This window comes from Lithobates pipiens, unplaced genomic scaffold (assembly GCF_037356315.1).
Source record: "Lithobates pipiens isolate NorthernLeopardFrog02 unplaced genomic scaffold, aLitPip1_a1.2 Scaffold_8, whole genome shotgun sequence".
Lineage (NCBI taxonomy): Eukaryota > Metazoa > Chordata > Amphibia > Anura > Ranidae > Lithobates > Lithobates pipiens.
Window position 1 is genome coordinate 230,135,961 of NW_027507903.1, and position 26,849 is coordinate 230,162,809.

General features: G+C 45.1%; 1 protein-coding gene across 4 annotated transcripts in view; it reads left to right on the forward strand.

Moving 5' to 3' along the window:
* Positions 1-26,849, forward strand: part of PPP1R12A (protein phosphatase 1 regulatory subunit 12A) — a 228,630-nt gene that overhangs the window by 74,237 nt on the left and 127,544 nt on the right. For all 4 annotated transcript variants that reach the window (XM_077473604.1, XM_077473602.1, XM_077473605.1 and 1 more), the window contains exon 3: positions 3,051-3,169. In XM_077473604.1, coding sequence (XP_077329730.1) covers positions 3,051-3,169 — 119 coding nt within the window. The remainder of the gene's footprint in view (positions 1-3,050; positions 3,170-26,849) is intronic.

Genomic DNA, 26,849 nt, shown 5'->3' on the forward strand with positions numbered 1-26,849 from the left:
TGTATGTCATGTCTAAATTGAAAAGAAATTAATAAAGAGATAAAGTACAAAAAAAGATGAGCTCCGATGTGTTTACACACTCCATATGCAGAGACTGCCAGGAAGTCGGCTTTGCGCTGCGCTAATCAGAAAGCGAGACATTGTCCCAATGCGGGGCTGCAGAGATCGGGAAATTTCTCACTGCCTGTGATTAGCGCAGTGCCAACTTCCTAGGGTGTGCAAACACGCCGGAGCTCATCCTTACTATCAATTTATACCATTCATCACTCCCCCCCCCCCTTTTTTTTTTTTATTTGGCACTTGTTTAGCTTTATGCACTTTTCCTTACTATTATGCCTGGGCACTATTTCTAGGATGTTGGGGGGTTATGTTTTCTCAGGTTGGCTCCCTTTATGGAGATTCTCTATGGCTTGTTTCCAGTGCCTGCGCAGATTCCCCACTCCTCCCTCATAGGGGTGTCATCACAGGGGTTTGCATTGCAGTGTCTGGTCTCTCTCCTCTCCACAACTCCCGGGGTGAACTATGTGGACCATTGGGTGACTCTGCCCGGCCCTTTTACTGATTCATACTTGAAAGACCTGCTAACCCAATACACTTTGCTATACTTCCAAATCTGTGGCGATTCCTAGCGTCAATCTAACCTTGAGAAATTCTGGGCTTGTCCAGGTGTGTTTCCCCCCCCCCCCCCCCTCTAAACAACCTTGTCTCCATCTTTAGTTATTCATCTGTACCTCTCCTGAGGAAGTGAGTTTGTATCGGGCAAAATGCATAGAGAGAACCAGTACAGATTACCCGCCCTATGGATGTTTAACTCCACTTTGATTTATTCAACGATGGTTATTCATGTACATATATATTTGATAACTGTGTGACAAAATGTATGTAGTAATTGTTTTTTGTAATAACATTTTCTTGTATTTTTTACATTTCTGCCTGTGCCTTGTTCCAGTTCTGTGGGCAATTTCTCTGTGTGTATGTTAATCTCATTAGTGCTGTGTGGGGAAATGTGGGAAAAGATGGTTTTCAGGCATAAACGCTTGCATTTGCCTGGGTCAGCTATGGTTATGCTGATGGAGGCAATCCCTGAAACAACCTGTGGGGAACATTGGCCTAGAGTTTGAGTTAAAGAATAAGTGCAGTTTAATGGTAAGTTAATTTTATCCATTTTCTCTTTTCCCCCTAAACTAGCCCACAGTCCCCCTCCAAATGCATAGCTACAGTGCATAAAGTGTCCAGACCCCCTTAACTTTGTTAATTTTATTATGTTGCTGCCTGATGCTGCAATTTTTGTTTTTATTGTCCGTCAAGCTACACTCAGTATCCCATAATGACAGTGAAAACAAAATTTTAAAAGGTCTTTGGATTTATTAAAAGGAACAGAATTGACATATCAGTTGGCTTCAGGTGTAGGGATATTGATTAAGGGAAACTAACAGTAAGGGTCCTTTCACACGGGGCGGATCAGTTCTGATCCGCCCCGTGGATATCCGTTTGCTCAGCGGGGATCACTCCGCCGATCCCCGCTGAGCAGGGAGATGACAGCTCCGTCTCTGCACACTGCGCAGGGACAGACCTGTCACAGTGCCGCTCTCCCCTATGGGAGATCGGATGACGACGGACCGCAGTGCCCGTCGTCACCCGATCCGCAGACAGATGGAAAAATAGCTTTTTCCTCCGTTACACTTTTTCGGATCGGAGCGGGTCGGATGTCAGCGGACATGTCACCGCTGACATCCGACGCTCCATAGAGCTCTATGGAGCACCCGTTCAGGTCCGCCTGAAAAACTGACAGGCGGGCCTGAACGGGACGTCGGTGTGAAAGAGGCCTAAATCTTTTTTCTACTACCCATGTGGCTGCAGCCCCGCTCTTCGTAAATTGTCCTGCGGTCTTCTGGAACCTGTGTGTCCCAGAAGGCTGTGGAGGAAAGAGGGGCTGAACATCTTCGTAGTTTGCTGCGGCGATCTGACCCAGAAGTAGGAGCAGGCGCTTGTCCAAAAAAAAAAAAAAAAAGTGAAGGGGTTCTGAATACTTTATGAATGCACTGCACATTGAACCATTGGCTACAGCCTTAAGTGTTTATATTTAGCACCACAAGTTGCACTGGTCTGGCTATACCTGCACATTACATTCCCAAAAGCTTATATGGAGCATTGTCCTGAAGGGGAAACTGCCCCATATCAATCTCTGGTGCTGTAATGTGCCCAGGAGAGAGACTTGTGGATTTGGGTGTGTAAACCAGAGGCAGCCACTGGTAGATCAAGGTTGTTGTACATCTGTAGAGGGTGAGTTAGTTTAGGTCCCAGCCAAAAGGATAAGTGCACTTTATCTTAATGTGCAGTCATCCTTTAAAGCAGGGGTGTCCAAACTACGGCCCTCCAGTTGTTCAGGAACTACAATCCCCATCATGCCTAGTCATGTCTTTGAATGTCAGAGTTTTACAATGCCTCATGGGATGTGTAGTTCTGCAACAGCTGGAGGGCCGTAGTTTGGACACCCCTGCTTTAAAGGAATAGTGTCATGAGAGAAACATGAGGGTTGCACATTTGATACCCCTATTGATCACTGTTCTCTGTGCTTGAGCCCTGACATAGGAAGCAAAGTCATGCTTCAATTAAGATGGCTTTCTCCATACAGAAACTGTGTGCTGTCAGACATGGAAATTCCTTAATGGGCTAAATATCAGCTGGAGGGAGACCACAGGCACTTCTGGTGACTAGCCCATTGCCCTCTTTCAGCCCTTTTTAGGTGCAGCTTTCCAGAGTTTAGTTCTTCTTTAAGAAGTTGGTTGAATTATTGATTCGGTACAATAAAAATGGCTTTTGTCCCTAGGATCAACTCTTATTTTAGCCTTCACCTCTAATCTGCCCTGGCAAAAATAAGCAATTGGTTGCTGTAGACCACACCTCTATTTGTGTGGTTCAGGTTCACACCCCCTTTGAGGTAAAATGATTGACCAGTGATACTAAAGGTTTCAGTAATTCCCAGCATGTTTTTGGAAATGAGCAGTTTAGTTTTGGGTATATTTATAATGTTGGTTTCTTTCTTTTAGGTATTTAATTAGTCAAGGAGCAAATGTAGGCGCAGTAAATAGTGAAGGAGACACTCCACTAGACATTGCTGAGGAAGAGGCAATGGAGGAACTGCTTCAAAATGAAGTCAACCGTCTAGGTAACAAGCTTATTTGTTACTTTGAATATATAATTGGCGTAATTGCTTTAACTGATGAAACAATACATAGCCATTGGATTTCTTCTATGTGGAGCACTTGCCCAGAATTTCAAGAGGGTAAACAAAAACCTTTTTAGAAGACATTTTCTTTCTACTGTAATGTGGCGTGTTTAATGGTGAAGAGGAATAGCTGCATGTTAATTATGTGGTAGAAGATTTTCTGAACTCTAGAAAAGACGGATACAATTTTAGATTATGCTTACAATTTTTATCTTGGGGTAATTAAGTTTTTTTTTATGCAAAATTTATTAGACCTTATTTATAGATGAAGTGTTAACATCTTACTTTTTTTTTTTTTTTTTCTGGTCAGTACATGGTTATAACACTACTAAGCATGTTGCAGGTGTGTTTTGGTGCACATTAGCAAATGTGTTAAAGTACATCTAAATCCAAAAACAAATATCAAATTTAGCAGCTTCTTTGTCCATATATGTGGAGGCTGGATTGGATTTTTTTTTTTTTTTTTTTTTTTTTATTTTCAATAATTTTTATTGAAGATTTGCATCAGAACAGAAAAGATAAACAATCCTCAATACATTTCAACAAGATAACTCAACCCATACATAGGCAGAGCCAAGCTAGACATACATGGATCTAGACCAGAGTAGAACATAACCAACCTATAAAGCCATCTAGAGGTACATTGATAAAACAGTGGTATTAATTAGAACCCATAACAACAAGTTCAGTCTCCTTGGTGGAGAATGACTAGTCCAAGCACACGAGCCATAGAGCCCCTGGTGCCCCAAACGGGATCAAGCTGCAGACCAAGGGCTAGGCCCGCCCGCCAAGACCAGAACTCTCCCCACCCCTCCTTACCAAGTTTAGTTGCCTGAGATGCCCAAAGATATCCTGGGTCAAAAACCATCCCAGAACATCGCTGCCATCTCTAATAGGACCCCTTGTGGGGCCCATCTCAAACCACCAAGGGAGGTGAAGAAGAAGAGAAGAGAAAAAAAACGTGTGAAAAGGAAAAAAAAAAGGGGGGGGAAAAGGGGGAGAGGAGAAGAGGAGACAAAGTAAAGTGCTGAATCAAATGTTACCTGCCCTAGAAGACAAAGTACCGGGCCGCACTCCTGGAATAAGAGAAATATTACACAACGTCGCCCATGGTTCCCAGATCATCCGGAATCTCTCCGTTTTGTCATTCCACTTAGCCACTACTTGTTCTTGCACCATAATCCATGTTACCTTAGATCTGAACATCCTATAGGAAATCGTGTGTTTCTTCCAGGCCTTAGCAATTGTGAGTTTAGCGCCAAGAAAAACAAAAAACACCAATTGCTGTAAATGTTTAGATAGAGCTGGGATGAAAAGATTCAGTAAGGCTAAACTGGGGTTTGGTAGTAAGGTAGTCCCCGTAATGGAACTAACCGTACGAAACACTTTCCGCCAAAAGGAGCGGATGCGTGGGCAGGACCACCAGACATGAAACATATCTCCTCCCAGTTCACAACCTCTGAAGCACATTGGCGAGGAACCCGGAAAAAATTTTGCCAGCCTGGAAGGAACGTAGTACCATCTAAACAGGACTTTGATACCTGCCTCAATTAGAGAAACATTAAGTATACCTTTGTGAGCTCTTATCGAGGCCCCAAACCACTGTTTCGACTCCCAAGAGCCGCCCAAGTCTGCTTCCCATGCGAGGGCATAAGAGGGCTTGTTGTCCTTCCCCATCAGAGCCGCGTAAATCAGGGAGATACCCCCCCTCTGGTCCATGGTCTGCGCACACCATTGCTCATATTGTGTTATAAAAGGAGGAAGAGGTTTGGAAGTCCAAATGGAATTCAAATAGTGTGAGATTTGTGTAAATCTGAATATTTCCGAGTCGGGCATATCTAGTTTCTTTTTGCAATGTGATAAAGAAAGCGGGCCAGAAGGGGAAAAGAAGTGTCCGATTCTGTATAACCCCTTATTCGTCCACCATTTAAAGGCTTCTATATTTTCCCCCGGGGGAAAATCCCCATTATGAAAAATGTGTGTTAGCGGCTTCAGTGGGGAGATTAACGAGTCCCGTTTGAATAGGTTGGAGCTAAGCGCCAATGAATGCGAGAGGGTGGGAGCCAGAATCGCTGGTCTGCGTTTGGGGCTACAACCCATCAGGAAATCTATTGTGTGGTGGGGAATAGATTGCCGTTCCATCAATAACCAGTCCGGTTTTACGGAACCCGAGAAAGCCATTGATATCTGGGCCAGTTGTGCCGCTTGATAATAACCCCACAAATTGGGAAGACCCAACCCCCCTTGAGATTTCAATCGGTAGAGTGTGGCTGAGGAGCACCTATAACCTTTCTTCCCCCAGACAAATCTCACGATGTCCGTTTGTATTTTGTCAAGGAATGTTTTGGGGACTGGAATTGGGAGTGAGCGGAACAAGTACAATAAACGCGGCAGAAGTGTCATTTTTACCGCATTAATCCTACCCAGCCAGGAGATGCCACAACCTGACCAGCGAACTAAATCCTCTTTGCATTTTTGCGCCATGTAGGGATAGTTAGCTTTGAATAATGTGTGTATATCGGAAGTGAGTTTGATTCCCAAATAAGGGAGCTGTGATTGTGCCCATGAGAAAGTAAAGTTATTTGAGAGTTGTGATAGCATATCTGTGAATAACGTAATATTCAGGGCTAAAGATTTCTCCATATTGACCCGGAGTCCCGAAATCTTACTAAAATCTAATAAAGTCCGGTTAATGATGGGCATGGAGGTCAGGGGCGAGGTAACAAAAAGAAGGAGGTCGTCCGCATAAAGGGCGCATTTATGTTCGCAGGACCCGCACATGACCCCCCTAATGTCAGGGTTAGAACGCAAGGCAATGGCTAAAGTTTCTATGGCTATGGCAAAAAGAAGCGGAGATAGTGGGCACCCCTGTCTTGTCCCCCTACCAATACTGAACGTGTTAGAAAATCTGCCCAACAGACGCACCTGAGCCGAAGGATTAGAATAGAGAGCCGCTATAAGGTTAAGAAAGTATTTTCCGCACCCCCATCTCTTCAGAATGTCCGTAAGGTACGACCAATCAATAGAGTCAAAGGCCTTATGCAGGTCAATGGACAGCAGAAACCCCTGTTGCGGGGGACCCCCGTCCCATTGTGCCTTCAGGAGTGAAATAACATCTACTGCGCGCCTAATCTGGTCTGGTCCTTGTCTCCCAGGGATGAACCCCACCTGATCTTTGTGGATATACCGAGAAATAAAGCTTGACAGCCTGTTCGCCAGTATTTTCGTCATTATCTTAATGTCATTATTGATAAGCGAAATAGGCCTATAATTGCCCACCACACTGGCATCTTTCCCAGGTTTTGGAATCACCGAGATAAAAGCTGAGTTCATGTCCGGAGGCATGGTGGAGCCATCCCTGAGAGAGTTAAACATTTTCACCAGATAAGGAGCCAGAGAAGGGCCAAACTTCTTATAATAACCATTGGAGAATCCGTCCGGACCCGGGGCAGAACCCACTGAGAGCGTTTTTATAGTGTCAAGTACTTCAGCCTGAGTGAACGGATCCTCCATAAGATCCCTGTGATCCTCTGAGAGCTTGGGCAGTGGGAGATCCCTCAGGAGCCGCTCCCGAGCACCCTTGGAGGGGCTAGTCCCCTGTTTGTATAAGTCCGAGTAGAACCTCAAAAAAGTGTCCATGACTTTAACAGGGTTCTGAGAGAGGTCCCCTGAGTGAACTCTGATTTTAGGAAAAGACTGAGCACGTGGCTTGGGGGTCAGTTTTACTGCCAGTCGTGAGCCCACCCTGTCTTTTTGTGCATAGAATTTAGCTCCCGTCCAAGTGAGATGTTGTGCAGCTGCTGTGGTTAAGGACATATTCAGTCGGGCCTTGACCTCGTCTAGTTTGGCTAGTGATTCAGCCGTAGGACGCTGTTTGTGTGTTTTAGCTAGGGAACGGAACTCCTCCGTGAGTTTGAGAGTGTCAGCCCGGTGTTGCGCTTTGAGATTAGAGGACAACTGTATCAATTTGCCTCTCATTACAGTTTTATGTGCAGCCCATAAAGTAACCGGCGTTACCTCCCCGGTATCATTCAGCTCAAAGTATTCTCGAATAGCAGCCTCCAACACTGCGCTATGTGCAGGATCGCTCAAAATGGATTCCCGGAGGCGCCAACATGGGCGGCCCCCGGAGCCCATAGGTCTCCTGGACACTACAACCACCATGGAGTGGTCCGATAAGGATGTGTCCAAGATCTTTGCAGTGACCAGCAACGGGACCGTCTGGGGTTTTGTAAAAATATGATCTATTCTGGCATAGGTGTGGTGCGGTGCCGAAAAATGTGTATAATCCTTCGCCCGAGGGTTCATCTCCCGCCAGGAGTCAATCAGACCACCGGAGTGGAGCATGCGGGCAATGCTAATGCTCTGCTTCGATGGACGCTTGGGTTTTGACCCCCCAGATCCCGATTTATCCAGAGAAAAGTCAAATGCTACATTTGAGTCCCCTCCTATAAACACCGTGCCCTGAAGGCGGTTTTGTAGCTTCCTCAGCATAGATGCAAAAAGAACTTTGGCCCTTATTGGGTGCATAGTAGGAAACAAATGTGTAGCATTCTCCATCTATGTGACCCGAAACCAGAATATATCGGCCCTGGGGGTCCTGAAAAATCTCAGGTTGTGAGAGGTTTATATGTTTGGAGAAACACACTGCCACCCCCCTGGTCTTGTTTTCAGCGGATGCCAAAAAGAACTGAGGATATTGCTGATGTAAAAACGTGGGTTTGAAAGAGGAAGGGAAGTGCGTCTCTTGTAGTAATAAAATATCTGCATGTATGGATCTGTAGTGTTCTAGAATCTTCCTACGTTTCATTGGAGAGTTAAGACCCTGAGTATTATGCGAGACTATTCTTAGTGTGGGCGCTTTAGCTGGTGTGTCAGCCATGGACCAGAGGGGGGAGAACCACGCAACTGAACAAGAACTCACCGCTCCCATGAGGAGGGACACGCCGTGTGTGAATCCAGAACCACCAATAGATCCCATAACCTTCCAGGAGTGCAGGCCGGATGTCATATGTAAAGTCGCCTCGTCTGCAGAAAACATGAGGAGAAAGGAGAAGGAAAGAGATGAAAAAGAAAAGAGATAAACAATCGTATAGAGAAAGAACATCAACATGAGGAGAACCATGTTGTAATACCATTATGTTATCAGAAAAATACCTACAGGGGACCCCCGTCCCCATCCTCCCCCCCGAGTGGTCGGTACCCCTCCAACCCACTCTCATTCGTAAATGGACGGGGCAACCCCAGACGAGGTTACCCCGATAATGGCCCAGAAGCTTAAACATAACCTCTGAGCCAGGGGGAGCGCACTAAATCCACCACCGCCCCGCCACCTTAAATATATAAACTGAGGAGCTGTCACAAGCTCCGATCGAGAATGGAAACCGAGCGCCCCTCAAGAATTCTAAGCGTGGAGTAGCACTCCTAAACCTATGGCAAAGGGAATGGCCCAAAACACAATCCAGATCTTCCATCCCCCACCCCCCCTCCCCCCAAATAGAGACAGTGGAGAAATGGCCATACCCTTATCATATCATTACCTAAAAGCTGTAAAGGACCTTTCTAAACAAAGATTATAAAACTTAGCATATCCCATAAAACATACCCTGCTACCAAATACAGGAAACCTAGGAACTCCCCGAGAAGGCATATATATTACAGTCCTAACCGATATGAGAAGCGTGTGCTGTACCGGTCCTTCGAGACCAGAATAGCAAGTCCTGAGACCTCAACCTGAGACTAATAGAGATGAACTTGGTCCGAGGTTATAAAGCAAAAAATTTAAGAGTACAAAAATACCAAAACAGTAAAAATGCAAAACCCCCCCCCCCCCCCCCTGAAGCCCTCCTCCTTAATGATACAAAACTAAAGGAGAGCAAAATTACCGATAACCTGGGGAAGAGAAGATACTCCCCAAAAACAATAAGACAGAACATGGGAGGACTTCCCACCCGTAACCCTCCAGTCAGAGGAGTGGACCAAGAAAGCCCCATAAGACCCCCGAGTTCCGTGGCCCGAGCCACTACCAGGGGATCCCCGAAAAAAAAAAGGGGAAGTTCAGCCCTCAAGTGGGGAAACTAAAATAGTCTCAAGGTGGCAGATTTTCTTTGGATCGTTTGGAGCTTTGTGTCATCCAGATCTGCTGCAGTGGGCTCGCTGGGGGAGGCCTCTTGGTAGACGTTGGGGTACCTCTGTTGGGAGGTTCCGATGTGGGTTCCAGTTGTATCAGACCTAGTCGAGTCAGAAGTTTTTCGCCTTCCGGAAACGAGGAGAATCCAAAGCTTTTATTCTTGTAAGAAAAGTTCAGCCTCAAAGGAAACGACCATCTGTAAGCGATTTCTTTGTCCAGCAACACTTGTAGCAACGGTTTAAACGACCGTCTCCTCTGTATAGTGTATGGGGAGAGATCAGCGAATAGCTGGATCTTGTGACCCTGGAACGAGAGATTTTCTGTATATCTGGATTTTCGCATGACCTCCTCCTTCACCGAGTAATAGTGCGGTTTGACTATAATGTCCCTGGGTAAACCGTCAGAGCGGGGGGCCTGGAGAGCCCTGTGTGCCCTATCCAGTTCTAGATGGCGATCCGGGATGTCAGGGATCAAATTCCTTATGAGAGATCTCACCACCTTGTGTACCTCTTTTTCAGATTCGGGAATCCCCCGTATCCTAAAATTATATCTTCTCGACCTGTTCTCGAGGTCATCGATTTTTGCAAACGCAGTCTCTAGTTGGTCCTGAACCTCCTCCAATCTAGCCGAATTCTGGTTGATCCGTGATATAGCCTGGTCAGTTTTGCGTTCCACAGTGTCCAGCCTTTGACCTATTTGCTGCAGATCTGCATGTATGGAGGTAGTGATCTGAGTAGCCTGAATAGCAAGGCTTTTGGAAAGCATATGTGAGAAAGCTGTCATCATGGAGGGAAAGTCTGTGGGGGGGGGGAAATCTTCCTGTGCCTCACTGACTGTCAGCAGCATGCCTGTATGAGGATCCCTCATAGGTGTAGTGGGATATCCTGCACTCAATCCCCCCAGCAAAGATTCAGTGGAAGAGGGAGAGTGAGCTGATGTTAAAGGGGCACAGTCAGTACCTTGGAAAGGCAGCCGTTCCTGGTCCTGGTCCGCTATGGAATCTTCCTGAGGAGCTGTGACTGTGAGGCCTCGTGGAGCCGCCGCCATCTTGGCGTAACTGACAGGGCCGGTTTCGGCCTTCATACGGCCGGATAAGTCCTTTCTGGCGCTCGGGGACGCCATCCGCGGGTTCCCTGAGTGTTCCCCCACAAGAATCTGCCGTCCGGTATATCGTGGGGGCGCTCGGAAGGCTCCAGTGGTCAAAGCAGGGCAGCGGTGGAGCGGAGCTCTAGATGCCGGCGGCCATCTTGGGAAACCCCGCGCATGCGCTCTCCTGGATTTTTTTTTTTAAGGCTATTTACTTTTTCTGCAAGTACAAACGTGGACCTTGAATTCGAGTGGTAGTATTACTTTCTGTGGATTGAACTAAGATCTCAAACAAATGGCCGTTTTCTCAGGTATTGTATGTAAAGTGCTATGTTTCTCTGTAATAGGAGTGGTGGAAATGTTTGTAATATCAGGAAAGCAACTGCCCATACATCAGTGCTTCTCAACTCCTGTCCTCAGGACCCACTTAACAGGCCAGGTTTGCAAGAAATAAATACATCACAGCTGATATCATTTGCTGCTCAGTGATTGCAGTATTCTAGTCTGCAACCCCCCAAGGTAATACTTAAAATCTGGCCTTTTAGTGGGTCCTGAGGACAGGAGTAGAGAACCACTGCCGTACTTTATGCAATTTTCGTGTTCAATTTCCCTTTGATTTACCTTCAACTATGTAGTGCAAGGTCCTACCTGATTGCATTCAAATTGAAAGTATTTTGATTTGACCTAATATTGTTTTTCATAAATCTAAAGGAAAATTGTAAAATGTATTGCCAAGGGAGAAAATTTGTCCCTTGATAAAGTGCAGTAATCCTATGTGATCCTAAGTGCATTGTTATCCTATGAAGTGTAATGTTGGCAGGAGCATCAGGTAAAACTAAAGGGGAAAGCCTTAATAAAAAAACACACCCACCATATTTTAAAAACTAAATAAACTAACTTTATATATATTTTTTTATTTTTGGCTTTGGATACACTTTAATGCATCCCTCAGCTTGCATATCTAAAGCCGGGTACACACACGTTAAAGGGTCCTGAAAACCTTCAGGTAGGGCGGAACCTGAACGCAGCCCTAGATTCAGTGCATCTCCTGGGAGTCAGTTTCATATGGTTCTGACTCCACCTATCAAGTATCCTCGTTACTTCCTAGGGCACCTTCCTGCAGTTATTTATGACAAGCTTACTGTAATGCTTGCAGGCTTGGACTGCCTTGGTTGCAAGTTGAAGTGCTTTTTATTTTTTGTTCCAACAAAAGTGGAGTTACACTTTAAACACACTCCCACCCCACTTCTAACTCCTATTCTAACTACCCTGTGTAAGGAGGTAGTGTATACTTGCCTATTCTGAAGGCGGTCCAGTCACTTGCTCCCAGTTGCGACTTCAGGCTAGAGATCAGACAACAGATGCCCCATAGTAAGTCTATGGCTGACGTCACCGCACAGGCAGTTGCAGCCATTGTTGGTGATTTTATCCTCTCCCGTGAAGCTGGTCAGATCATGCGTCCCAACCAGGGTGCCCTTAGAATAAGTATATCCATCTTCCTTTTACATGGTAGTTGGCATAGGAGTTAGGGTATTAGCAGGGTTAAGAGAGAAGTATGGGGGGGGGGGGGTGTTGTTTCTTTTTTTCATTCCCACTTACCTCGGTAGATGGAGCATCAGACTGACACTGCAGCTGTCCCCCGTTGTCTCTGCACTGAGACCCAATCCACTGAACATCGCCGATGGCTCAGTTCTCACAAATCCCTGAGAGGACAGCTGCTGACTCAGTCAGATTCTCTCCTCTCTGCTTCTCTACGCTCATTGGAGCACTGAGCTGTGAAGGGACAGGAGGGGCTGTCACAGCGGCTCGCTGAGACTTCCGTCAATCAAAGCAGCTGGTGGATCCAGACCTGGAAGTCGGGATGACGCTCTGCCTCGACTGGGCAGGGACGTCAGCAGAGAGTGGACTCCAGACCGCTCTCTGCTGAAAATGGGTCACGGGAGTGCAAAACTAATTGCATTCCTGTGACCCATAGGAGAAGCACAGCCTAAAAAGCTCAGGCTGGACTTCTTGTTTGGGAAAGCCTGGACTTGCATGTTAAGGTCTGGGTCCCTCTAATAAGTGCGGGGTGGGGGGGGGGGGTATACTAGTCAAGATACTGAATTAAGCAAACCTTAAGAATCCTTATTATCTTAGCTTCTTAACAGACTCCATTATTGCTCTAGGGCAGATTGCAAAAAATTTTGCACACGTAAACATTTGCATTTTTGGCCATAAAATTGCGTAAAACCCCCAGAACATTATATAAAAATGTATGGTTCAAAAACTCCTTTCGCTAGTCTCTGGCCTTGGACTTGAAGCTCAGACCCCTGTCCCCAGTTCCAGGTCCCATTTCCATAAGAAGCCATGGACTTCAAAGCTCACTATGCTGGGAAACAAGTCCGCTGCACACCCATTTCCCAGGTGAGAGGATGTTTGTAGTTCTTTTTTAGAGGTTTGGCAGGGAGAGCTTGCGGACGAGTGGGTCCACAGTTTAGTGGCTCGCAATTTCAGGCTGGGAAGTTCAGAGCTTCCCCCTCCATGTGTTATGCTTTGTAATGTTTTTGAATCCACAAAAGATTTGCTCCCCTACAAGCTGTTATCTTCATCGTGCAGGGATCATTAAAGTTCCAGAGGACACATTTTCTACTCAAATCTTTTCATGGTTGAGAAACCAAAGCAGTAATGTTCACCCAATCTTGGAACTTGAGATATGACGCGTTTCCGTAAGTGCAGTCGTTCTGGATGGTGCAACCAGTGGTGGCCTCTCTCCAGCGGGAATATATATATTTTTTTAATTGGTGTATATCAAAGATGCTTATCTGCATGTTCCAATCTTTCCACCTCACCAAAGGTTTTTGTTGGTATCAGTGGAGGACCATCCCTCCAAACTGCCATTTGGCCGGTCCACAACTCGCAGAGTCTTCACCGAGGTTCTGGGGGTCCTATGTATTCAGGGCATCCCTGTTAATAGAATACCAGGACAAATTACTTCTGGGGGAGCAATTCACTTCTATTTTGGAGACCACTGTGTCTCAAACGGTGCACATATTGAAGAGGTTCAGATGGGATCTGAATTTACAGAAGTCACCTCAACCAAACCCAGAGGATGCAATATTTTGAGTGTATTTAGGACCCTAGAATACTGTCCAGGTGAGTGACTCTCCCTCTGGACTCGGGTGGACTTATTCAAGACTAATTCTTCAGTTTTCTTGTAGTCAATAGTCCCTAATGTAATTAAAACCCCAGCTTGAGACTGCCCCTGGAGTAGAGGATCTCCTCACAGGTGCTGGGAGGTGGATAAAATCTTTCCTTCCATTATTCTGGGGGGTCCTGGTGATTATCACCAGCCTGATGAGCTAAGGTGGAGTTCTGGTAGACCTCGGTCCAGGAAACTTGGTCTCCTCAGTAGAGGTTGTGTCCTCAGAGGAAGTCTTGATGATGAAATGCGGTAGAGCATGATCTTCCGGCGACCGAAAGTGCTGTGCGCTCCACGATCAGGAAGAGACAAACCAGAAAAAGGTGGAGACGCCGCCTGCCTTTAGTATGCGTCTCTCTCACCTCCTGTGTCACGTGGAATGCTCATTTATGCCTACATAGTTTCTTGTATAGCTTGACTGATGGCATTTTATGGAATATACCTATTTGGAAATTAAATAAATCGTGAGAGAAAAACAGAATTACACTATATGAGCCCTTTTTCTGTCCGAGTACCGGTGGAGACCCCAGGATATGCTGTGACACCCTCCATGAAACTGAGGATAGCCATGGCTAACCTATCAATGCCTGATGTGTTCATCTCTGGTGAGTGTGAACCCCAAAGGGGAGTGTGACGCACGGACTCTGGTTTGAGGGTGCACTTTTATCTATTACAGTAGGATCACCATCTGTCTGTCTTCTGGGACTTCTCGCACCATCTGTATATTCCTCGTGTGCCACTAACACATGAAAACTGATCATAATTTGTGACAGTAGCACAGCTGTAATGATTATAGGCACTTGAGCTTGACTTGTGTACCTTTTTTATTACGATTTTACTAACCCCAATAACTGGAAGGTATCTGAAAGTGTTTTTATCTCATTGAAGTTTATTCTGCATTTTAAAATGTTACTCATGAAATATGGTTACCAAAACTGCTCTTTTACTCCTGTAATTCTTATACTCCTAATTTCAAATCGGACTAAGCAGTGACCTTGAAATTTTGGAAATTGTAGATTGTACTCTATCTTTGATCTTCAGTGTGTGTGAGAGATATATAGATGGAGAGCTAGCTATATATAGAGAGATTTGGGGGGGGGGGGGGGGAGAGAGAAATGGATGGGGAGAAATGCAGCTGTGCTCATAAGTTTACATACCCTGGCAGAATTTGCTTTCTTGGCTATTTTTCAGAGAATATGAATAACACAAAAACATTTTTCACTCATGATTAGTGTTTGAAGCCATTTATTGTCAATCGTTTACTCTTTTTAAATCTTAATGGCAACAGAAACTACCCAAATGACCCTGCTCAAAAGTTTACATACCCTGCTGATTTTGGCCTGATAACATGCACAGAAGTTGAAACAAATGGGTTTGAATGGATAATAAAGGTAACCATCCTCACCTGTGATCTGCTTGTAATTAGTTTGTGGATATAAAAGGTCAGAGTTTCAGGACTCCTGACAGACCCTTGCATCTTCCATCCAGTTTTTTGCACTGACGATTCTGATTCATGGGAAAAGCTAAAGAATTGTCAAAGGATCTGCAAGAAAAGGTAGTTGAACTGTATAAAACAGGAAAGGGATATAAAGAGATCCAAATAAATCCATTACCAAAAGCCCAAGATCCCCCGTTACAGAGGATCAAGGGAAGCCTGTAGTATTGGTGTATTCTCCAGGGCGTAGCAAGCAGGACCCATGCACTTCAAATCGCCTGTGGTAATAGTACTATCTCCAGTGTACACCAAACAGGGCAACTACTCTTCAAACCGCTTCATTGAATTCAAGCCCATAGGTGGATGTACATGGCCAGTCCTTATATTTGGTGGCTAAATTTGATTTACTTGTTCAGGCTAAGAAGGGGTTCAGCAAATACAGGGAATACCTGTTCATTGTACCAGGAAAGCAGTGTCTGTCACTTTGTGTTAGCTAATGGAAGGCAGGTAGTTGATCCCACGCATGTTCTTGCTTCATGCAAACACACAGGCTGCTCCCATTGCATCCAACTGTCCTCTTTGCATTCATCAGCCAGGAAGCTGCGCATGGGATGTACTTGGACATTCTAACATGACAATGATCCAAAACACAAGGCCAAATCAACCTTTCATTGGCTACAGCTGAATAAAGTGAAGGCTCTGGAGTGGCCATCTCAGTCTCCTGACCTCAATATCATTGAGCCGCTTTGGGGAGATCGCAAACGTGCATTTCATGCAAGACAGTCCAAGAATTTCCAGGAACTGGAAGCTTTTCCAAGAGGAAAGGGCAGCTTTACCATCTGAGAAGATAAAGAGCATCATCCACAAATACCACAAAAGACTTCAAGCTGCCATTAATGTTAAAGGGGGGGGGAAATACACAGTATTAAGACCTGGGGTATGTAAACTTTTTAAATAAGGGTAATTTGAGTTGTTTCTGTTGTCATTACGATTTAAAAAGAGTAAACACAGTTGATAATGGCTTCAGCCGAACACTAACCATGAGTAAGAGAAGTTTTGTGGTGTTCATATTCTCTGAAAAATGTCCAAGAAATCATAAATTCTGCCAGGGTATGTAAACTTATGAGCACAAATGTGTGTGTGTGTATATATAGATAGATATTTCTATTTATTCACACACTGCATCTGGAAAGTATTCACAGCGCTTCACCTTTTTCCAAATTTTTCTTATGTTGCAGCTTTGTTCCAAAATGGATTCAATTCATTATTTTCCTCAAAATTCTACAAACAATACCACATAATGACAATGTAAAAAGTTTTGTTTTTGAAATATTTTCAATTTAAAAATAAAGGAAAAAAAAAATTCACATGTACATAAATATTCGCAGCCTTTGCCGTGACACTCATAATTGAGCTCAGGTGCATCCAGTTTCCACTGATCATCCCTGAGATGTTTTTTTACAACTTGATTGGAGTCCATCTGTGGTAAATTCAGTTGATCGGACAGGATTTGGAAAAGCATGCATCGGTCTATATAAGGTCCCACAGTTAACAGTGCATGTCAGAGCACAAATTAAGCCATGCAGTCCAAGAAATTGTCTGTAGACCTCCAAGACAAATGTATTGGAGGCACAGAAATGGGGAGGGTTACAGAACAATTTCTGCAGCATTGAAGGTCCCAATGAGCAAATCCATCTGTAAATGGAAGACGTTTGGAACTCTAGAATGGGCCGTCCGGTAGGTGACCAAGAACCCCCGATGGTCACTTTGACAGAGCTCCAGCATTTCTCTGGGGAGGGAGAATCTTCCAGAAGAACAACCATATCTGCAGCACTCCACCAATCAGGACTGTATAGTAGAGTGGCCACTCTTCAGTAAAAGGCACATGACAGCCCGCACGACCATGAAAAACATTCTCTGGTCTGATGAAACAAAGATTGAACTCTTTGGCCTGAATGGCAAGTGTCATGTTTGGAGGAAACCATTCACCGCTTATCAATGGCCAATACCATTCCTACAGTGAAGCATGGTGGTAGCGGCATACTGTAGGCATGGTTTTTTTAGCGGCATGAACTGGGAGATTTGTCAGGATCGAGGGAAAGATGAATACAGTAATGTACAGATGCATCCCTTTTTATTTTATTTTTTCTCAAATCGCCTTTCAGGACAACCTTGGAGAGAGCGCAGCTCCGCCCTTTTTTCAGGAAACACTTGCTGACCTTTTAAATCCCTCCTCTTCCACCGTGGCTTCAGTTCTTGTTTCCTCGGCCATAGTGGAAGCACTTGTGGGAACCATAGGGCTGCACTCTCTCCAGGGTGGAGTAGAAAGGCCTTACCTCTGAGAGGTGCTGTGTAGCAGTGGTACGACCATCCCAGCTCCCTCCCGGTACGATTGGAGGGTGTTCTGGAACCCCCAGCAGTGGCTGGCAGGAGGTCGAGGCGTCAGGACACCTGGAGCCCTGTTGTGTGTTTGTTTTGTTTTTTTCGCTCACTGGAGCTAAGCAAGCTTCCAGGTTTCTCCCTGGCGGGCGGGTGACGCCGGGGCCAGTGACGCGGCTTCCTGTTCGGGCAGGGCGTTGAGTGGTTCCGACCACCTGGAACGCAGGGGCCAGGGGGTGGGTCCATAGACCGGTGTTTCCGCTTCCGGCCAGCGTAGTGACGCCAGGCCCGGGAAGCTTAAAATTTGGCTGTTAGTTTTCAGTCCCCCGCTGCACTCTGCATGATGGAGGAGAGATCGTCGGCAATGGTGGAGGCAGGCACCGGTCAGGCCCAGGTAAGAGGGACACAGCGGTGCTCTTTATTCTTCTCCTTATGGGCTGTATATTCTTTTTCTGTTTCCTCCCTAAAGGGAGTCTGTCGCTACAGTCTGAGGTAACTTCTCTTGGCCCTGTAGTCTATTGTTGGTTGCAGTTTTCTGGTCAACACTGAGGGTCTGGTTTCTTCTGGCTGGTGGTGGTTGTGTGAGTACCATTGATGGCGTTAGTTTTTCTTTTGCAGTAGCAGTAAGACTTCATCCATCTTTCTTTTAGGAAACTGTTTCGGGGAAAGCAAAACGTTCAAACCTGCCAGGCCAGAAGAAATGCCCCTCATGCAAGAATCTACTGCGAGAATCTTGGCAAAAAGCCATTTTTTGTAGATCGTGTATTAAAGATCTGGTTGAGGAGGAATCCTCAACAGTACAGGGATCTTTTTTCCTCAGTTTGGGAGCTTGCAAGCTCCCTGAGCTCTGTTAAGACGCTGCTGGTCCAGAGCCCAGCAGGTCAAGGCAGTAGCCAGCAACCAAACAAAAAAGGAAAAACGCTGCGCTATTTCAACAAAAAACAAAAAGTAGTGCACTACAAAAGAACACAGCCCAGCTGCTAGCACACAAACAAACCAAGTTCACATTAACATATATAAATCGGTGCAGCGCTTAAAGGCACCTATCTCAATAGGTGAAAAAAAGTGTGTATCTGCCAAACAGACAGGTAATAATAATGAAAGAGTCCACAAAATATTTGAGAGCAGTCCCAAAATGAATCACTCTGGTGCATCTAGAGCTTTGTTAAAGTCCTCAGATGGCATTCAAGGCTAAGTATCTTGTCACGTTCTCAGACTTCAAAGCCTCTTGAAAATAGATTATAGGTAAGTAGAGAAGGTAGATACTCTTACCAGATAGGTTGGACACATCCACCATAGAGTAGTGTGTCTTACGAGCTTATGGGGGGGCTCCAGCCACTCACCCCAGTACACCGGCCAGATGGTATTTTCCTCTTGGGATTCCTTACGGTATCCAAATGGGGAAGATGAATAGTTTTCGTACCATAAATTGCTGTAGAACTTGGTGCCAGAAGTGTCGTGAAGGTTCACCATAAAAATAATCGCAATGTGGGGAGCAAACAACTGCTGGCTAGCAGTTGTTTGCTCCCCACATTGCGATTATTTTTGTTTTTATGTATCACGTGATTTTATATATTTTTTTAAAGTTCTGTTTATCAGAATTTTTTCAATAAACCATCATTGGTTGTATTTCACCAAGCGAGGCGTTTTTATGTTTTGTCCCTTTTATGGTGAACCTTCACGAGACTTCTGACACCAAGTTCTACAGCAATTTATCGTATGGAAACTCTATTCATCTTCCACATTTGGATACCGTAAGGAATCCCAAGAGGAAAATACAATCTGGCGGTGTACTGGGGTGAGTGGCTGGAGCCCCCCCCCCCCCCCCCCCCCATAAGCTCGTAAGACACACTACTCTATGGTGGATGTGTCCAACCTATCTGGTAAGAGTATCTACCTTCTCTACTTGCCTATAATCCATTTTCAAGAGGCTTTGAAGTCTGAGAACATGACAAGATACTTAGCCTTGAATGCCATCTGAGGACTTTAACAAAGCTCTAGATGCACCAGAGTGATTCATTTTGGGACTGCTCTCAAATATTTTGTGGACTCTTTCATTATTATTACCTGTCTGTCAGATACACACTTTTTTTTTCACCTATTGAGATAGGTGCCTTTTAAGCACTGATTTATATAATTAGCCAGCAACCGCCACTAAGTCCTAGGGCGTCTACCTCCAAACATGCAGAGGGTGTGGGTTCAGAGGACGAGGGGGGAAAGCACTCTTCCTTCCCTCAGGGATGCAGAGGATGAAGAGGAAGATGACAGCCGTAGTTCCAAGTATAAACTATCCTTAGAGGAGGTTAACGACCACCTAAAAGCAATTTACACAACTTTGGATATTCAAGAAGAGAAAGTCCAGTTGTCGATTCATAAGATGTACCAGGGTCTGAACGACACCAAGTCTAAGGTGTTTCCAGTCCATAGAGTACTGTCGGATACAGTCGAGGGAGTGGAAGGATCCGGAAAGAGGCCCTTTCCCTTTCAAGACCTTGAAAAGACGTTTCCCCTTTGACAGAGTTAGAAGTTTGGCACAAAAAGCAACGTGTCGATGCTGCTTTTTCGCAGGTGTCACGCCGTACAGATTTAGCCTTTGAGGACATGGGGGGGATGCAATGGACAAAAGGGCGGAATCCCTCTTAAAGAAATTGTGGGATTCTGTGTCGTCTAGCCTCAAACCAGCTATGACGTCCACAGCGATGGCAAGAAATCTGGAGTGCTGGGTGGGAAAACGAAAGTCACGTTGAGGCAGGAACATAACGGAAGGATCTTCTGGAATACTTTCAGTTGATCCTGAAGGCTGTAAAATACATGGCCGACGCATCAGCCGAATCTATTAAGATGGCAGCCAGGTCTTCGGCCCTAGTAAATTCTGCTAGGTGGGCTGTCTGGCTAAAAACTTGGTCAGACGACACAGCCTCCAAAATTAGGCTGCACGGCTTACCTTTCTTGGGGGATCTTTTTTGGTCCAGATCTAGAAACCATTCTGGATAGAACAGCGGACAAAATGGCTTTCCTTGCCAAAAATTTTCGTGCTGTTCAGTAGTCCTTAAAGGGTAGGGAGGACAGCAAAAGCCGTTGGGGCCCCCCAAAAGGGTAAAGGTAGAGGAGGGGTTCTCTTCAGATCCCCCTCCGACCAGCCACCAAAAAAACTGCGACAGTCCAGTTCCAGTAGGAGGGAGGTTGTCTGCCTTCCTCCTGCAGTGGAGCGAAACATCTTCGAGCCAGTTTGTGAGGAATATTATTGCTCAGGATTACAGTCTAGAGTTCCTGGAGCCCCCTCCAAACATGTTTTACATTACGGCGCTTACAAAGGACCGAGACACAGCCTCCACAATGATGAACCTGTTACAGGATCTGATCCAGCAGGAGGTAGTTGGCCAGGTTCTGAAACAGGAAGGGTAAGGCTTTTACTCCCACATCTTCCTAGTGAAAAAACCCTCAGGAAAGTATCATTTGATTCAAAATGTAAATGTTTTGAACAGGTCAATCCTCTACATTTTCGCGAACTGCTTCATGGCATCCCTAGACCTGAGGGATGCCTATCTATCTACATGTCCCGATTGCCCAGGCCTCCCAACGTTTCCTCAGATTGGCAGTCAACCTGGGGACATCGATCTGGCACCTTCAGTTCAGGGCCCTGCCTTTCGGGCTATTATCTTCCCCCACAATCTTTACAAAGATCATGGCGGAAGCCCTGGAGCCACTGAGGTTGAGAGGAATTTCCGGAATTCCGTATGTAGACGACCTACTGTTTTGTTTTTTTATTCGGATTCCAGGGAGCAGGTGTTAACAAATCTGCAGGTAGCACAGGTACACCTCAGGAACTTAGGGTGGCTCCTCAACTTAGAGAAGTGAAACCTAGATCCAAGTCAAGAAGTGACCTTTCTGGGCTATATAATCAATTCAGTGCTCCAGAAAGTCTTCTTACCGCAGGCAAAGTTGGAAAAAGTCCAGGTGGCAGTAAAGCAAATTAAAAAAATGATTCAGTATCAGTCTGCTCAGCCATGGCAGCGTTAGGGCTTCTCACGGCCTCGATCCTAGCGGTACAGGGGGCCAGGTTCCACTCCAGACCACTTCAGTTGAGCATCTTACAAACTTGGTCTCATCAGGTTTCAATGGAGAAAAAGATCAAGCTTACCTCAAAGGTGAAACGAGCCTTGTGGTGGTGGAGGGATTCAGCCAATCTAACGAGGGGCCTCCCTTGGGTCTTTCCGCTAGACAAGCGTCTGACAAGGGACGTGAGTGCCTGGGGTTGGGGAGCCCATCTGGATGGACTAAAAGGGGACTTGGTCCAAGGCAGAGTCCCGGAGGTCGTCAAACTGGCGGGAACTCGGGGCCATTTTCCTAGCCCTTCTAGCCTTTCAAAATACGGTGAAGGAACATCATATCCAGATCCTTTCGGACAATATGACTGCGGTAGCGCATATCCTAAAGCAGGGGGGAACCAGGAGCAGGGGTCTTATGGGTCTAGCCAATCAACGTTTCTGTTGGGCAGAACAGAACGTAGCCTCCCTGTCGGCAATTCACCTAAAGGGCTCCCAAAATCTGTTAACTGATCTGCTCAGCAGAAGACTGATAGAAGCAGAGTGGAGCTTGAATCGGGAAGTTTTTCTGATGATTACCAGAAAGTGGGGGTACCCTCAGGTAGACCTATTTGCCAGTCAACAGAACTCCAAGGTCCACAGGTTCTTTTCAGAAGAGGCCGAAGGCATAGATGCTCTAGCGTATCCATGGTATTACCACCTGTTATAGCTTTCCCCCCTTCCCTCTTAAGAAAATTCAGGGTGGAAGGGACCAATATTATCCCAATCATGCCCTTCTGGCCAAAAAGGCCTTGGTTTGCAACACTACTAAACCTGGCCGCAGAGCCTCTGTGGAGACTACCGTTCGGGGAGGACCTTCTAACACAAGGACCAGTGGTTCATCCAGAGGCAAACTTGCTACACCTAACTGCTTGGCTTCTGAGGAAGATCTTCTAAAGGTTTATCCTACAAGTTAGTAAAAACCCTACTATCCAGCAGAAAAGATGTGACTAGGGCCATATACCAGAAGGTATGGACATCGTTTGAACCCTTACAAGAAGCTTGTTTGACAAATGTAGTTCTAAAGACTATCTTTTTTTGTGGCCATTACGTCGGCGAGGCGAATCGGTGAACTTCAGGCCTTGGCAGTCATGGAGCCTTTTCTTAAAGTCTTTCCAGACCGGGTGGTTCTCCAGACAGACTCAGCTTTCCTACCCAAAGTCTCCTCAAACTTTCACTGCTCTCAACAAATAGTGTTGCCTATGTTCTCCTTGGCTCCTGATAATGCAGGTGAGGGAAGCTTTCCATACTTTGGACGTAAAGAGGTGCCTTCTTTAATTCCTGTCGATCACTAAGGAATTCAGAAAATCAAACACCCTCTTCATAATCTCAGGCCCTCTAGGTAGGTGGCTCAGAGGGGCAATTACAGAGGCCTATGGAGCTAAAGGAGAAATACTTCCCTCAGGGATCTCTGCCCATTCCGCAAGGGCAACGGCAGTGTCTTGGGCTGAAAGGGCCGGTGCTACACCTGATCAGATTTGCAGGGCGGCCACATGGTCAAACTATTCAACTTTTTTCTCCGACACTACAGGTTGGACTTGCTGTCAGGTGCGGATCAGGCCTTCCGCAGGAAGGTACTGCGGCCAGTAGTCCCACCCTAGGATAAGCTTCTCTGTTATCCTCTCCAGGGTTGTCCTGAAAGGCGATTTGAGAAAGACTGACTTAGACTTACCAGTGACGGTATTTCTAAGTCTTTCAGGACAACCCCTAGTTTCTCTCCCTTTTCTAGCTTAGGATTGGTATAAGTATCTATCATGATTGTTTGTGCTTTTTTTTTTTTTTCCAGTATGCCGGAGGCCACAATAACTGAAGCCATGGTGGAAGAGAAGGGATTTAAAGGTCCGCAAGTGTTTCGTGAAAAAAGGGGCGGGGCTGCACTCTCTCCGGGATTGTCCTGAAAGGCACTTAGAAATAACGTCACCGGAAGTCGGTCTTTTTTTTTTTTTTTTTATCAGGTAATTTTTATTGAAAAACAAACACAAAAAAACTTTCAATTTACCTACACAAAACATGTCACATATTTGCGAGGACACATAAGAATCAATGTTGCATGACCATGCGGTCTATTGTGTTCTTTGCTTGTACAATAATAACTATAACAAAGTTTTCAGCAATAAAGATATGATTGTATATTAAATTGGAAGTAAACTCCCCTATCGTTTTCAGCCAAAGAAGCTGCCATCTTTGCCTCTGTTTAATCTTCAACTGCTATGGTGCTGCACATGTGATTCGTTATGACACCAGCCATTGGATGGTTTGATAGTTTGGCTGAGAGCACAGCCAATGTGCAGTTAGCATTCCCGGCATGCCTTTTTTTAACTGTTTAAATCCATGGGTTTACTTCCACTTTAAGGCAACACTGGTTGTAATTCTTTGGTCTCGTTACGTGTCACCTGTGTCCCCTTTATATCACTTTGCCCTTCTGCTCCCAGCCCTGCCAGAGCCACCAAGCAGAGCAGGGTAACAGACATCCTTGTTGAAAACCTGCTCCAGAACACTCTGGACCTCAGCAGGGGGAAGGTTTTATCTTTCATCAGGACAATGAGCCTTAGCACACAGCCAAGATAACAAAGGAGTGGCTATGGAATAACAATGTCCTTGAGTGGCCCAGACTTGAACTAAATTGAACATCTCTGGAGAGATTTGAAAATGGCTGCGCACCAATGCTCCCCATGGAACTTGAGAGTTCCTGCAAAGAAAGGGAGAAACTACCCAAAAATAGGTGTGCCAGGCTTGTAGCGTCATATTCCAAAAAACTTGAGGCTTTAATTGGTGCCAAAGGTGCTTCAACAAAGTATTGAGAAAGGGCTGTGATGTTATGTACATGAAATTTTTTTGTTTTTGTCTTTTTAATTTGCAAAGATTTCAAACACACTTTTTTTCATGTTGTCATTATGGGATATTGTTAGAATTTTGAGGAAAATTTATTTTTGGAATAAGGCTGTAACATAAAATGTGGAAAAAGTAAAATGCTGTGAATACTTTCCAGATGCACTCTCTATGTGAAATAAAATTTGCAAACTAAATATTATCCAAGGGTGGTCATGGATTCCCTCTATTCCATAAATGTATTTGTCTACTTCTATAATTAGTCTATGAAAACTGATAGTTACTATTGATGGCGCAATAATATATGTAGAGGTCGACCGATATGGGTTTTTCTCTGGCCGATGCCGATATTTAGAAATCATGGCGGCCGATAGCCGATATATGATGCCGATTTTTTTTTTTTTTTGGGCCGATATGTTAGGCTGATTTTTTTTTTTTTTTAAATCCCCCTTGATCTCATAAAATCTAACACACCTTTCCCACTGGGACATTTTTCAGGCGCTTTTGGGCTAAAAATAGCGCCTGTAAAGTGCCTGCAAAACGGCTCCCCTGCAGTCTGTGTGAAGACGGTGCTTTCACACTGAGTGCCCGTTCACACCGGGGCGACACGACTGCAGCGTGACTCAGACGCGACCTGCACACGACTTCAGCAGCGACTTGCAAAACGACAACTGTATAGAAGTCAATGCAAGTCACCTGAAGTCGCCCCAAAAATAGTACAGGAACCTTTTTCTAAGTCGGAGCGACTTGAGTCGCTCCTATTAGAACGGTTCCATAGTACAGAGCGGAGCGTGACTTGTCAGGCGACTAAGTCGCCTGACAAGTCGCGGTAGTGTGAACGGGCACTAAGGCGATGCGCTGGCAGGATCTTAAAAAAAGTCCTGCAAGCACCCCCTTTTTTAGTGGTGTATACCGCTCCTCCACCACTCCTGCCCATTGATATGAATGGGCACCACTGCCGAAGCGCATGCAATGTGATTTGGCAGCGGTGCTTCACGGGTGCATTTAACCTCTTCCTCGGCCGCTAGCTGGGTTTTATGTGCCCCACTAGCAGCCAAATAGCGCCGCTAAAATGATGGTAAAGAGCCACTAAACTTTGCAGTGTTTTCCCATCAACGCCTGCCCGCTACAGTGTGAAAGCGGCCTTCATAAGTGATACAGAAAATTTCTTACATTTAAACATTAAACAAAACAAACCTCCAATCAGTTTACTTGTATGTATGATTTAGATTAAAAAAAAAAAAAAACGGTAGTCAAAACTTTTGGACGAAAAAAAAAAATGGGCTAACTTTACTGTTTTTTAAATTTTTTTTTAAATAGTGTATTTTTTCCCCAAAAAATGCATTTGAAAGACCTCTGCGCAAATACCGTGTGACATAAAATATTGCAACAACCGCTATTTTATTCCCTAGGATCTCTGCTAAAAAAATATATATATATAATTTTTGGGCGGTCTAAGTGATTTTCTGGCAGAAAATACTGGATTTTTACTTGTAAGCAACAAGTGTCAGAAAAGATTTAGTCTTTAAATGGTTAAACTGAGAACTTCTACACACTGAGATGATTTCATTCATTCAAGTGTAAACATTGTATCTTTTGTTCTTTTCTTGGCAGGCTGCCCAGAGAGGAGGAAAGTCGTTTCTATTACACTGACTTCTATTACAGAAGTCTTTCCAAGTCTAGCTGTTCTAAATCGGCCTTTTTATCAGCACAATCTGCCGATGCCAATTAATTAAAAAACGGCAAATATCGGCCGATATATCGGCCGGCCGATATATCGGTCGACCTCTAAATATATGGTTGGCTTATGAAAACAAACATGCTGCTTAATAAAACAACGTCTTAGCATTTTCCTATTTTCTTGGGAAATAACATGATCATACAAAAAGGAAGATATTACAAGGCATATAACAATAGAACATATAACAATAGAACATATAACACTAGATCATCAGATACTTATCACAGCTCCTCAGCTGGGCTCAAGTTGATAGAAAGCCATGCAGCTCAGAGAGCCATCAGGCACGAGCCAAGAGCGCAAAAGGGATGGCTTGCCTCCTGTGTGCCCTTTTAAAACTTCATCCATACACCTTCCAGACCCAACCCCAGTGCCTGCCCATTTTGGTTTCTAATGAATGAGTTCTGGGGCGGTCCTCCTCAATATATTAGATTTCTGTCCGTCCTGCTATATTGGCCTCCTAGGGACAGCATTCATTCATGTATCATTGCTGTGTGTCCTGGGTCCTTAAGTCTTGACTGGCCCCTTGATCTTCTGTAGCAGGACATTCATCAATCATCTTGTCAGCTATGGTCCTTTTCAAGCTTGCTTGCAGAGGGCTAATTGAGGATTTCCATGCTATCACACCAGACTGACAGGAGCCAAGCTTTTGTTCAGCCTTGTTTCTTTCAGATGAATAATCTGATATGCTACAAAGCTGTGATGTGCAACTTGTTACATTCCAAACAGCCCCCAAGGATGCCAAGGTCTGGTATAGCCA